The sequence below is a fragment of the Mauremys mutica genome, chromosome 21 (assembly GCF_020497125.1).
Source record: "Mauremys mutica isolate MM-2020 ecotype Southern chromosome 21, ASM2049712v1, whole genome shotgun sequence".
In the NCBI taxonomy this organism is placed as follows: Eukaryota; Metazoa; Chordata; order Testudines; family Geoemydidae; genus Mauremys; species Mauremys mutica.
The window spans coordinates 10471504-10485815 of record NC_059092.1 but is presented as its reverse complement, the minus strand read 5'-3'; the positions used below and the strand labels follow the sequence as shown (position 1 = coordinate 10485815).

At 46.1% G+C, this 14312-nt stretch overlaps 2 protein-coding genes across 6 annotated transcripts in view; one reads left to right on the top strand and one right to left on the bottom strand.

Moving 5' to 3' along the window:
* CLSTN1 (calsyntenin 1) overlaps positions 1 to 3626 on the top strand; it is a 62252-nt gene extending 58626 nt beyond the window's left edge. For all 4 annotated transcript variants that reach the window (XM_044996004.1, XM_044996005.1, XM_044996006.1 and 1 more), the window contains one exon: positions 810 to 3626. In XM_044996004.1, coding sequence (XP_044851939.1) covers positions 810 to 1001 — 192 coding nt within the window. In that variant the 3' untranslated portion in view covers positions 1002 to 3626. The remainder of the gene's footprint in view (positions 1 to 809) is intronic.
* Positions 3627 to 4959: 1333 nt separating this feature from the next.
* The window catches only part of PIK3CD (phosphatidylinositol-4,5-bisphosphate 3-kinase catalytic subunit delta), a 63584-nt gene continuing 54231 nt past the window's right edge, over positions 4960 to 14312 (bottom strand). For both annotated transcript variants that reach the window (XM_044996476.1, XM_044996477.1), the window contains exons 16-23: positions 13585 to 13763; positions 13252 to 13361; positions 12454 to 12532; positions 11209 to 11376; positions 10224 to 10347; positions 7548 to 7693; positions 6198 to 6330; positions 4960 to 5842 (exon numbers count right to left, since the gene is read on the bottom strand). In XM_044996476.1, coding sequence (XP_044852411.1) covers positions 5705 to 5842; positions 6198 to 6330; positions 7548 to 7693; positions 10224 to 10347; positions 11209 to 11376; positions 12454 to 12532; positions 13252 to 13361; positions 13585 to 13763 — 1077 coding nt within the window. In that variant the 3' untranslated portion in view covers positions 4960 to 5704. The remainder of the gene's footprint in view (positions 5843 to 6197; positions 6331 to 7547; positions 7694 to 10223; positions 10348 to 11208; positions 11377 to 12453; positions 12533 to 13251; positions 13362 to 13584; positions 13764 to 14312) is intronic.

Sequence of the window (14312 nt, the reverse complement as noted above, 5' to 3'; positions counted from 1 at the left end):
CTGTCTTCCGAGGGAATGAACAGAACAGGTAATCATCAAGTGATCCATCCCCTGTCGCCCATTCCCGGCTTCTGGCAAACAGAGGCTAGGGACACCATCCATGGCCATCCTGGCTAATAGCCATTGATGGACCCTATCCTCCATAAATTTATCTGGTTCTTTTTTGAACCCTGTTATAGTCTTGGCCTTCATACCATCCTCTGGCAAAGAGTTCCACAGGTTGACTGTACGTTGTGTGAGGAGCAGCCATGTTTCTTGTGATCTGTTGTGGGATGTGGCTTGATGGCTATAAACTGCTCAAAAAGTACCTGTGTTATGCCAGGCTGTAAATAAAGGTATTACACTGGCTCCTTCAGTATATTCCTTACAATAAACCCCACCACATCAGCTTTTTCCATTGTTATTCTTGCTGTCCAGCTGGTTTGATGCAGTTAGTTTTTGGATCAGGATCATTTCTACTTCAGTTAACTTCTGATACTTTAATATTTTTTAAAAAAAAAAGGGGCGGGGGCAGAGAGCAGGGACACTTTAAAACCCACTAATGCTGCTGCTGCGTTCACAATAAAGGATTCTATTTCAATAGTACCCTCTTTAAAGCGCTGGATGACCTTTGGGAATGTATTTATACTAAAGAGTGACAAGACTGTCTGGTAACTTTCTGAAATCACAGAACTACTTCAGAGCCACTTTACTTTTGCTAATAGCCAGCTGAGTGTTGAGCATCCACAACTCCCAATGAATGTAGCATATAAACGGATGGGCGCATTATAGGCAGCTAGAAAAATCAACGACTAATTTGTGTCTGACAGACATATGAGGACCAGCACAGCAGTGAGGAGGAGGAAGAAGAAGAAGAAAGTGAAGATGGAGAGGAAGAAGATGATATCACTAGTGCAGAGTCTGAAAGCAGTGAGGAAGAGGAAGGGGAGCAGGAAGAAGACCAACAGAATGTTAACAGACAGCAACAGCTGGAATGGGATGACTCTACACTCAGCTATTGATTCCAGCTGTTCCCTTTGTTTTTTTTGTTTCTGCTCTAGAAGACTTCACTGTAATCCTCTCCATTGTTCCCAAGGATCCATGGTGTAAAAAAGTCATTTTGGCCAATAGAGCCAACCAACACCCATCCCAATATTTGTGTTATATTGGCTAGTTCCTAATGCTGTCTCTAGAACTGTAGTTAGCACCTCTCCTCCCTCACCCATCCCTCAGTGACTGGATTTTTTACACTATGTGAGGAACCACGTTGCACTTTTTTTCTTCATGTCATCTCAGTAAGTAAGTGACTCTACAGATGTGTAGCCATTGCACGTGAGTTTCTGGACACTTTTTTTTTTTTCCCAGTGAAACAACTTTGGCTTGATTCATCTTATTCTTTCTGAAAGATGCAAAGGTCACTTGTTGACAAAGGGTAAAGTTGCTTATTTCAGCTTGGTGAATTTTTTTCCCCAAACTAGTGCATGTGTAAAGTGGCAGAATGAGGTTAATATGTAGAAGATTGACTTTTTCTGAATATTTTGTAAATATATTGAATTATGTCATTTGTGGTAGTGAAAACAGGGACTGGGGTTTAAAACACGCTAAGGTAAAAATCATGAAGCATGAAATAATACAAGTCGCATAACTATTGCAGTGGGAGCACAGGCACAATTCTCTAGTGTAGATGTACTAATAATGCAGTGTCATTGGCCGCAACTGCTGTGTTCACTCAAGCCCTGCTGTTATTCTCCTCCCCACTTTGTTTTTATGGAGAGAACAGACAAGCTTGCAACTGTAAAGGTTTTTCAGAATTTCTACAGAGGTTCAGCTGCACTGCCTAGTACAGTTTAAGTCTTGATCCTTCGCTTATTTCAGTGTAAGGATTACTAAATTGAGAGAGAGAAACACTGCCTGGATGTAGAGCAAGTAAGTTTGCTATTGATATACTGAGTGTTCTCACCAGAGCCTCTGTTAATTGGAGTGGGGCTGGTTGTAGTCCAAGGCTGATGCTTGCTGGTCACATGGCTGGCAGGGCAAGTTATTCAGTTGTTTGTAATAATGGTAACTGAAGCTGAAAAGCCTGAGACCTGTGTACACCTGTGCCTTGGCTACCAGTCTAGAGAGGGATTTTATTTTTTGGATTGTGAACTTTTCTAATTTAGGGCATGGGTGGGCATAGTTGGCATCATTTCTATTTAACACAGTCCTGCTTAGTCCCTGTAGCTCCTTGTATAGTAATCTAGACTGTTGGTGTATTTAAACCTTTTGTTTACACTTAGTAAATCTGTTTTCCTGCTGATGATATTATCCAACCAGAGAACCTTGTAAATTGAGTTAAGGTTATTGTTCCAAGATGCGGCAGGCTGATTTTCTGATCAAAGACCTCTAACTTGGAAGTGCAAAAGACTACTTCAAGGAATGGCTGAAAGGTACGAAAAGTAAGTTATGACCCCATGGTGGTGAGTGCTAGATTTTTCGTAAGGCAGGTCTTGTTCTCTATTTAATGCTTTTGATCCTATTCAGAGCTTTGTCTTATGCAGATCTGCTTATTCAATTTGACCTTTGGAGGTGGGTTAAAAGGTAACTTGATTTGCTTGCAATGAGAAATTAGAACTCCATTCACTCATTATGGTAGCAGAGTTCCATATTTTGATATTGCATGTAATCTGTTTACTGTTGGCTCAACTTCCATCCCAGTAGTGGGAAATGTTGAATAGTTTCCAGTTGTTCCTTGAGCAGGTATAAAGGTGGGGGGGGCAGGGGGGGGGAGAAGGGCAGACAGCAGAGGGTGTGAACAGCTGAAGGAAAAGTAGACCCAGCTATTTCTATATGTTTTCAGAGCAGACCTATTCTTACCTACTACACATCTTGCCTCCCAGTGTGTGAAACAGGACCTAGGTGTGGGTTTATCTGGGGTAAAGCTTGACTCTGGAGTGCCTTTTACAATAATGGACCTGAAAGCAGGGGAGAGAACCCACACAATCTTACTGTTTTTTAATGTAAAATTTTAGATTTCTAAAATGGGGATATGGGTTTGACTACTTTTATGTGGTAACATAACTGCTAGTTTTAAGTAAACTGGGGAACTTTTAACTTATGTCTGACAGTTGTCCTGTGTTAATGTCAATGTGTAGAAGACTTATTCTTCCATATACTGTAGCTGCTGTATTTTAGACTAAAACTGATCATGATTGAATGCTAATGCTGAAAGGCTGTAAACTTTCTGATGCAGTTTGTAGCCAGTGTGGATGTAACTTTTCAGATCTGTATATTGGTAATAAGTCAGTTTGAAAAGTCTAAGCTACAATAAATTTCTGGTTCTAAAATCTGCTTTCTGAATGGTACAAAGTTGATGAGTCAAGTGATAACCGACTATCCATGTTTTAAATGGTTTGCCTGTAGTGGCTATGCTATCCCAGTTTGACTTTAATGCCTAAAGTGAGGGAATAATTTTGCCAGGACTAGTGTACAACTTAAACATTTTATTTTTAGACTTACCAAAATGCACCTAAAATCACAGATTGAAAGTAACTGAAAAAATCAAACATTATGTAAACATTCTTTTGTTGCAGAACCCTGACATGGCTTAGAAAAATAAATTCATTTTTTTTCAGCGGGCACTTACACAATAAGAAATCATGAATACCTCTCTAAATAAATAAATATCAAAGTAAAATGTTATTTTATCACCTTAAAAAGAATGCAAGTTATTTACAAACAGTGGTAATCTTCATTTTCACTCATTTGAAACAGGCTGAAATTTGTTAGATACAATGTATGCTTTAACTTTAGAGAGACTGGATCTTTGCTATACAAGATGGTGTTAACAATGTTGTAGTTATTCCATTACTAACCTTAAGTGGGGGACTAAATTATTTTTATTCATTATAGATAAGGAGAATTGGGCAAGACTGCCATGACCCCACTGCAGACAGGTTAGGCAATCAGCACATTACTGCCTGCTTGTTGGGTGTGGTGTACACCTGCTATCTATTGCACTCTTAAAAACAAAATAGATGCAACTAACATGTGCTGCTTCATACCCTTACAAAACTAGAGCAGGGTCTGAGCTAGTGTAAACAAAAATGCTTCAACATATTGTATCACAGCATAAACTGAAGGTGCAACTTTCCAGGCTCTCTCCACTGCCATCATCCTGTATATTGAAGGTGCATCTTCTGCCTTCAGTGTGTGAGGTGGCACCACACTTCTCTCCTTTGTCAACAAGCCAGGCTAGTTAACAGTGACAGGCTGAAGGTAGATCTGTGGTGATGCTTCCCAACTACTGAGTATAGGAAGTCCTCACTTAACAGTGAAACAATGTTAACTAGGATTACTCAGTCACTGATCAATTAGGGAACATGCTCATTTAAAGTTGTGAAATGCTCCCTTCTAATATCCTTTGGCAGTGGACTGTTTTGTCCACCACTTGCAGGAAGTGCAGCCCAGTGCAGCTAGCTGGTTGGAATGAGGGTGGACCAGCAGCCCCGCTATCAGCTCTCTCTGGGAGCAGCACAAGGAATTTAGGAGAGCAGACTCCTGCTTGCTGGACAGGGGGAGGGGGAAGCACCCTGACATTAGCCCCCTCCCCCCTGCTCTGTGGAAGATGAGGTGAGCAGGGGGGATACAGGACAGAGGGAGGGAGCTTCTAGGCAGTAGCTGCTGTCTCAGGTTTCAGCAAGCTGATTTAATTAATAAGGCAGGGTACTTAAGTCTGAGGTCAGCTACTTAAATGGGCAATGCACATTTTTTGTCACCCACAAGGTATATGTCTCTGTCAACCCTCCTTCCTTTCCTGCTGCCTTGTAGAGTGTTATGAGAGTTAATCCTTGAGGGCTCAGTCAATTGCTAGTTCATTTAGCAGTAAGGCATTCCCTGGGAAATAAATATCCCACCCTCTGACTCCTCCACCTCAACCTAGCTTCACAATCATCACCACTGTGTACCAGTATTAAATTGGTGGAAAAAAAAATTCTCTGGAACTTAACCCCCTCATTTAGATTAATTCTTATGGGGAAATTGGATTTGCTTAACATATTTCTGAAAAATGCAACTTTAAGCAAAATGGTAACTACAACGTTAAGTGAGGAGTTCCTGTAGTTATATATTAGAGCTTGGTAGCATTATCTTCCGACTGTCTCAAAACCAGTATACCATCTTGTGATGCTTTATTAAAATACATCACTGAAAGGGTAGGGGTAAGCTGGTGAAATCCTCAATTAGAAAAAGTATTGCCCAGCAGCACCTTCTAACTGTGAGTAGGTAAAGAGGGACTGAAGTTATTAGATGCACCAACATGCTATTTTGCTCCATTGTTCACTGCTAGTGCTAATCTAGTCTGGCTTTAAAAAGTTGATGTGTCACTGGCCAAATTACAGCCTCTCTGAGCACAGCTCCACATCCCTAAAACTGAGCAGTAGGTGAGGAATGTACTTAAGTGTGCTGTCCATCGTTTAAGGGTAGAGGTGAGGCAGTTGTGCTACTTAAGAACTTACAGTTGCAAGCTTCACATACACCTACCTTTCAGTGTATACATTAATCTTATTGCCTCATGCTGTCCCCCTTCTGCCCTAGAGATCTAGAGTGGGATGATGTAAACTCTTCTCAAAAACTTGAGGTGCAGGTGCTGATCTTCAACATGGCAACATTCAGCAGTCTTCATACAACTGGCTCATGGCCACTGCTATTACATTCTCCTAGAGCACCTGGACCACGCACAGGCTTATTACTGTCTATTATCTTTGGATACATTGTGTGCCAACCAGTTCACTTTGGTTTTCCAGCTCTCTCGAAGGGCTTCATTAAATTTTAGTCTGAAGTGCTTCAATGCCTCCTCATCTGTTTTTCCTAAAGCTAGAGAATCCTGAAGGAAAGAGGCAGAAATTAGTGTGTGGCACCTCCCACTGATTGAAACAAAATGACGTTTTCTAGCCTACACTGTTTGAGAATCTCATTTATTTAAAAACAAACAAACCTCTAATAGTCCCAGCTCCTAGAATTATTTGTTTGAGAAACTCTAAATAGTATGAGCAGGGAACAACAGCATGAGGTGGAGAATCAATTAGCAGCTGGTGCTGGATATCTGACAGCTGGCTCCTGCATGCTGGAATATCTACTCATTGCTTTTAAACTGCAGCAGAGGATGCTCCTTTCAAGTTTTAACTCCCCCTCCTTAACCTCTTACCTTTAGTCCTACCCTCTCCCACCTCCTGCCTCACCTTGAGATACTGAATGTCTTTAGAGCAACTGAGTTCTGGCAGGCCAGCAGCTTTCATCAGTGCAAACAAATGCAGGAAGAGAAGACCATGGCACCTCAGGATCATGTAGGCTCTTTCACAGTAATCCCGGAATCTGTGCAGGAAGAGAAGGTGCAAAGCAGAAGTGAGACAAGCAGCCCAACTAAAGCAAGACTACAGCTATGATAGCATGAAAACAGCCCAGTTAAAGCTTCACCTCCTCTGTGTTGAACACAAGGTGTTCCAAGAGCTGGCCAAATGTTTTATGACTAGCCCATGCTTCCAATTGTTACTAAAAGAATATGCTTTAGCAAGAGCTGGAAAAGACTAAGGGCAGTGGCCAGAGTCTCTCTCACATACAAACTGTTTGTGTTTAGTCTCTGTCCATACCCCATAGGGTGAGGCCAATTCTTATGACATGAGCACTTGATCCTAGAGCACCCGCAGAGGAAAGCCAGCTCTCCGCTGTGCCCTAATCTTCTAAATGCATCAGCTTTAACCACTCATACCAATGGACAATCCCCAAGGGTTTGTCAGCTCAAGCAAGAGCTAAGTGGTAGCCTGGGTCATTTTGAACTCAAGCAGTTTAAATTTAGGGTGAGAGAAAGTACTTGTGTGGTTGGAAGAGGAAGTGTTGTGTGCAAGGTATTGATTATCATAGCAGATGCAAAAACCTGCAGCCATAACACCTTTCATGGGCCTCACACATGCCTATCACAACATGTGGTGTATGTCATCCAGTGCACTAAATGCTCCAGCAACAATTATGTGGGTGAAACCAGACTATCACTACACTCTCAAACTAACTCACACTGAATAATAAGAGACAAAAACACCATGTTACCCGGGGGTGAACACTTTTCACAAAACTAGCAGGCCTCATCCTCAAAGGAAACCTGTCCAACACCTTCAAAAGATGAGCCTGGGAGCTTAAATTTGCTAGAGAGACTAAAAATCATGGACGGACTAGAGAGACTGGATTTACAATTTATACCTGTCCCCGCTTTCTCCCTCATGACTGTAGAGGTGGTAACAGGCCACTTCACACTGAATGGTCCCTTGAAACCTGTGTTAACTAGTTATGCTAAACAATCTGATCCGCTTTGTATTTAGCTGTGACACTGAGCACATTTTCCAGACCTGAAGAAGAGCTCTGTGTAAGTTCAAAAGCTCATCTCTCTCTCACCAAATTACCTCACCCACCTTGTTGCACACTAACAGTTTTAGATACAGAGCATTTGCAGGCAACTGTTTGATGAAGTGATTGCTACAAACTCGCAAAATGTTTTGGGGTGGGTGTGTCAAAGCCTGAGTAAGATCAGTGGTGCTCACCTTTCAAACTTCTCACTGTTGTTAGTTTTCCCTTGCTGGATCACATGCACAAAGTCATAGGTTAAGATAAAAGGAACCCGTTCTCTGTTAATACCAAATTTGGTCTTGAAGTTCCCCAAGAAGTGGCCAAAATCAATATGAAACAGCTGGAATTAAGAAAGAAAAGAATTATTAGTGGGATGTGTCTGCTTAAACTCTCTTGCACTTCTCAGCGTGAGAATGTGCTTTATATCTCCAAGCGAAATAAAAAAAAACTACTCAAAATGATCAGGCCCCTATGGCTGCCTGGCATCTGTACTCTACTCCGGATTCTATTCTAAAGCGATCAGACACAGTCTCATGGGAAACACTAGAGCACCTTTCCCATCTCAGTCCATGGATAACAGGGGGAAGTACTTACTTTATAGGACACAAGTGTTACCAGTAATGCATCCATGCATAAGTTAAGTGCTGGCTGGGTCAGGAAGGGTTCTTACCCCTGCAGCACTGGATACACATGGGGGATTTGTGTGTCCTCCTAAAGCCTCAGGAAATAGGTCATTGCCAGAGGGCAGGATAGGAAACTAGATGAGCCAATAGTTCACTCCAGAAGGGCAATTCTCATTCCTACATTATGGCTGGATGTCTGATGCCCTGTTGGAGACAGCTGCAAAACTACACACTTTGGAAGTGGGTTTTTTAGGACAGAGCTCTCTCTAGGTGAGTACAGGTTTTTCATGACCAGGTTGCAAGGCTGCTCTAAACCCTGAAATAAACAAATCAACGCAGCTGTTCAAAGGGTTCCGGCACCCTCTAGTGGCAAAAAGTAGATTGTCACAAGCCCTGCAGAATTTATATCCCTGAGCCTTGCAGATTCCCAAGCCTCCATGTCATTTCTGTCAAGCAGAAAGAAACCCTCAGCAGCAGCTCTCCAGAGCTTTCTTGAGCCCCATAGATACAGAGTGCGAAGTTAGCCCCCTTGCTGCTGCATTCACAGAGCAAAGGCATCTCTAGGTTTTTATAAGGTCTTTCATCACAGCAATAGCTGTGCTTGTTTCCAGGCCAGCACTTGTTCCCACTGCAGGGATCTAAAGCAGCATGAAGACGGGATGAGCAGGGATCTAGGGGGCACTACATGAAGAAAGTGCAGACAGAGCCACTTATCTTCCACAGCTCTGAATTTCAGAGCTCAGCAGCTGATAGCTTGCTCACTAATATCAGATAGCAATTCAAACAGCACTGTAGCAGGGTGGTTCCACTCCTGCCCTGCAGGGCTTGAAACAACCCAGGAGAGGGCTGGGGCTGGGGCAAGGAGCAAAGCCCCAGCTGATTGGGGGAAGTGGCTGCAGCTGGGGCCACACCCCAAACAGACTAACTGGGCCTTATAAGGCCAGGGCAGCCAGAAGCTCAGGACTCTCTCTCTGCTGGTAGAGAGAAGGGCCTGGCTGCTAGGGAGCTGAGCAGGGTACGTGGAGTGGGGCTGGGGGAAGGCTAGAGGAGCTGGGGAGCTCCAGCCTGGAAAACCCCCAGGCTGCGGGCCTAAGACCAGAGGGGCAGCCCAGCTATAGAGAGAGGCAGCAGGTCCAGCCCAACCTTGCCTGTGATGAGTGGTGTATACTGCAGTCTGCCCCAGGGAGTGGGGCTAGATGGGGACTGGCAGTAGCCTTACACTGAGGCAAGGTGGGGTTAGTGGGTGGGGTTCTGCCACAGGGGCAGCAACCCAGAGAAAGGGGCACTGGGGTCCTGGGAGGGACATGGGGGCCAGTGGTAAGGTGGATCACCAACCTGCAGGGGGCGCTCCCGGATGCTGGAAGAGCTAATTCCCATGGACGACCAGCAGGAGGCGCCACAGGGGTGAGTCCACTCCCTTACAAGCACCTAGCAATCTACTGGGCCTCTTTCTAGTTCATCTCCCATAGGCCAGTACATGGCTGTTTCCTATGGCTTTGGCTCATTGCAAACTAGACTGAACAAGAGATGGGGCTTCCACACCTTCCCACAAGACTGTCCCCACAGTCTAATGTGTCCTGTTGGCAAAAGGGGTTTCCCCCTTCCTAGCTTTGCCTGCGGCCTCTGGAATAATGGAAGTGAAGGATACAATATAAGCTTCAAGATGAGACCTGAAACCCACGGTCATTAAAAATCCCAGGGAAGTGAAATTTCAGCCCAGGTATCTACATTCTTTGGGACCTCAGCTTTCATTAAAGGCTCTAGTCTTTGTAATAGCAAAGTACAGTTTCAAAATGGGAAGCCAGCGTAGGTGATCTCTGCCTGAGTCTGCAGACAGCCTCAAACAACAGCTGTGAAGTGTGACTTGCACCCTAGTAATTACAAAGTGGGTGTTAACACTAGTTAATAAATACTGACATTTCGACTGTCCTGAACTATTTCACTGCTGATCAAGGCATGCAAAAAAGAAGGGCAAATATATTCTGAAGCTATGTAATCGCCTGAGAGTCAAGTCTTGTTTGGCCACACAAATGGGCAGAGTTAGGGAGAATTTTTCCATTCTCTACTATTAGGGTGGAAGGTCTGGGGCCTTAGTGTGGGAGCTGCTGAGCCCCCGATAATCTGGTCTGAAGATAGCAAAAACACTAACTGGGATGTTTCTGTTCCCCTCGGAGTGGCCTGCACACACTATGGCAAAAGAGACAAACAGCAGCATTGAGATCTCCAGTACCAGCGAACGCTCCATACCTGGCCAGTTTCCCGGATCATGATGTTGTCGCTGTGCCGGTCCCCTATGCCCAGCACGTACGTTGCCACACAGTACCCAGCGCAGGAAAGAGTGAACTCCTCTATGGCTTGTTCTAGTGCTTCACTGCGGGGGACAGAAACGAAGATGAGTCTAAACCCAAACTGATGATGTACTTTGAATACAAATACTTTACCCTAGGGCTCTCGCTCTCATATCCCCTTCCCCATGTCAACCTGCTGAACCCAGTGTGACATGTACACAAACTACCAATCCTGTGTTTTCTGTAAGGTCCTTCACCAGAGCCTCTTCTTGTCCCTCCTCCATGAGGGAAGGGAGGATGGGACTCCTGCTCAGTCTTAACCAAATCAGTTGGCTTCACAGGACTGTGGAGACTGAACAACCTCACTCATCCCTAATGGTGGTTCCTGCAGGTCTGGGACAGGCGGGGTGGTTTGGGGAGGAGGGAAGCACTGTTACTGCCCCTCACTGATAGAGAACTTAAGCCTGCAGGGCCATCAATCTGGCCCCCTCATTTATATCCCTTTAGTATCATCAGGCTTCTACAAAACAGGGAAGATGCAGGCCTTATCCCTTAGTGCATCAAGAGCCGGATCCAACTAGCAATGAGCATCCATGACTCCCAGTAAAGCTGTGGATGCTGAGCTCAGCACCTCTCAGCCCCCCCGGCTGGGGGTGAACCTGAAAAAAGCCTCTTGTATCCCAAGGGAGTGATGAGCTTTGTCCTGCCCTGGAACATTTCCAAGACCCAGCTGGACACATGGGATGCTTGCTGGTGTATCGGGCAAGGACACAGGCACAAGAATGAAGCTATAGCCCAGGGATGCAGCATGCACTCCCCATAGTTCCTGGATGGCTTGGAAATCAGAAGGAACCGAAGAGGGGAGGTGACAATAGAGCAAAGCAACAGAATGCGTCTCCAGCTGGAAGGAAGCCTGAAGCTGCAGTGAGCACAGTCCCACCTACCCTGGGTTCTTGGATTTTAGCCAGTTCAGCAGCGCATCCTTGTTGAAAGCTGCAGTGGCTGCCATGTTGCTCTTATTCAACTGGATGTTGGCAATGGTGTCCGAGTGCATGACGACTTCGATCAGCCCCGTCTTGTCGCCTGTGGAGAGGCAGCCGTAAGGGGTCATCCTGCAGAGATGAGAGAAACACCTTCCACTGAGACCTCGCACAGCGTTGGCTTGGCTTCTCTTTGGGATTCCCCATCCTCCACTTTACAAAGGGGATTTGCTGGCATAAATCCGGAGGGGGGGGTCACCTAATTTTCACACACAGCAACCAGGGACCTCTGCAAATCCCAAGGGTACTCAGCCAGCAACAAGCATCAGTGTACAAAGGTGCCAAGCGCCTCGACTTCCAATGACTCCCAAGTGAGCTGAGGGCAGGTTGCACCTTGGAGGACTGGGCACACAGAAGAAAGAGGTGCTCACCTGGAGGCCCGGGTTAAACAAGAAATATTTTGCCCTTGTCTAGCACCTTTAGTCTGAGGCTCTCTAAGCATGTTACAGACATCCACTAGGCCTTGTCATAACCCTCCTGGGAGGCCAGTCAGCTTCATTACACATTTCCCCCCCTCCCCCACCCCAATTTTAAAGACGGGCAAAGGGAGGTACAAAGAAGCAGTGTGACTTGCCCAAGGCTTCACAGCGACTCAGTGGCAGAGCTTTGAATAAAGCCGAGGCAGCCCAACTTTCTGTGCCCTACTCTAACCACTACTCGTGCCACTGAATTTCAGGGCCGATAACGGCAATAAAGATGGAAATAGGCCCATCTCTGTTAACAGTAACTGGAAACTTCACTCGCCATCTTCAGTGGGAGGCAGTGGTGATGGGACACTGAGCTGGAAGAGTTCCCTTTGGTTCTTGGGGTAAGGAGGAGGGGAGCAGGAGCTGCAGTTATTCTGCCCCCTCCATCCACCCTCATTAGCCCCCTAAACAGGGCTAGCAGCTGGTCTCGTGTAAGAGCAACCCCGCTGGTTCCCTCTAGGGGCAGCTGTGACACAATCCTCCCTTGTCCACTGTGATTTCAGCTGCAGTATCAGATATTTAAGTTCTTTCTCCCTCACCCAATCATACCTCTACTCTTACCTCCCCCTGACCCACTCCACACAGGCTTTGTCTCTGACTTTCCCTGCTAGGGCAATATAGGACGACTGACAGCGATTCAGTCCAAATGCAAACTACCACTGGTGTAGCACAAGTGACTCACCTCAGGTCCAAACCCTCCTGCTTCCACAGTACGTCCATCAGCTGGATCATCTGCAGAGTCAGCATGTCCTGACGGAGATCTGGCCAGACGTGACAGATGAAGACAGAGTTCTATTTCTCCCATTTTCCCCTCCTGCTGCTCTCTTGAGAGCACATGGAAGAGGTTTGCCATATTTCTCACTTTCTATAGCTGACCACTAGGGGGCACCTGCATGCAGCAGAGTTTCCCGCTGTCACCGCAATTGGGCCTGGCAGTGTTAGATGCCTTCCCTCTGCCCGGAGCGGGACAGGTTTGTCCACTGCCTTTCATTCGGCCAGTGGCTCTGTTCCCATGGCTCTGTCGGGGGCACTTCAGAAAGCCTCTCTCTGAACAGAGGTACAGCTGAAATCACTGAGCCTCAATGAGCCAAAATGCACTATGGCAGAACCCCCTCGCTACAGCGACTCCTACTGGCAGAGGCTGGGATAGGAATACCTGAAAGCTCTTCCAGGCCCAGCGCTCCTTCCCCATTCCCAGTAGTGGCTCCTGCTAAGAGAGGCTAGGGCTCCCGCACAGCGCCAGCCTCATTCCTTACAGCCACTGGGGCTACAAGGTCTGAATGACAGAGCTGTGCCTGGCGACTGTTTAGATAAGAGCCTGCTCGATCTCCATCGGAAATCCTGATGTCAAAGCCTCAGTCTCCTCACCTAACAATGATACACAGTTCAGAGTCCCAGCCCCAGCCCATTTACTGCATGGGAATGTTTTATATCCATTAATGCCCCTGGAGATCAGAGGTACAGAACTCGCAGGACTTACCATCTCCATTTTTGAAAATGATGCCCACTCCCCTTCCACCTTCTTCTTCATTATTAAACACAATCCACAACGGCTTCATCTTGGAGTCCATAAAAGTGCACTGATCAACACTAGAGAAAAGGAAGAAACCTTTCATCAGTCAGGGTCTCTTCCCACTCAGACATGAGGAGTGGAGCCTCATATGCAAAACCAGCTGCAAATGCTCCTAACAGACAAGAGATTAGCACAGGTGGGAGGGAGAGATCAGGAAAGCCAGTGATCTAGGCTCTTCCACCGAACAGTAATGCAAAAACCACATGGCAGTTAAGGGCACGGAGCACCAATCCTCCTTACCAAACTTCAGCAAGAATAATGGTGGGGTTCAGGGGGCACTGGAGATTGGAAAGTGCCTCGAGATAGGTCTCCTGCTTCATGCACACATGCATCATCTCCTTGGCTTGTGGTTTGGTGGCCTTCTGAGAGCTCACTTTAATGAAGTCATTCAAGGCTTTCATTTTATTAAGTGCTTCCCCCTGACACAGACAGAGGGAAAAAAATTAAAGTGAGAAACCCTGCTTATAGGGCCACATGGGAAAGTAAGGCTGGCTTCATTCTTGTCTCCCCCTAGTGAACACTGGCTACACACAGCATGTTTGGTGGTGGCTGCCCGAGGGAAGTACAGAACGTGGATAGCAGGGATATTGGCAAAGCAGCGTAGGGATTCAGTCCTGAAATCGAGGGTCAGTGTGGAGGCCCAATAAGAGAGAGGGCTGTGGGTTAGGCGAGAAGTGCGCTAGCGGAGCTGCGTAGGGGTCCCAGGACTGGAACGACACACGTGGTGTGGATCAAGATTGACGTGCATTGGCTAGTTCTGCTGACAATCCTATGGGTCCTTCCCTTTCCTAATCTATCTCTTCCTCTTTATCTAAGGTACTTCCATGGCCCATCACCATAGTACCTGAGCACCTCACAGTCTTTGGCGTATTGATCCTCACCACAGCCCCGGAGGGATGGCAGCGCTATTATCCCCATGTTACAGATAGGGGAACTGAGGCACAGCAAGGGCTAAGTGGCTTGCCCGA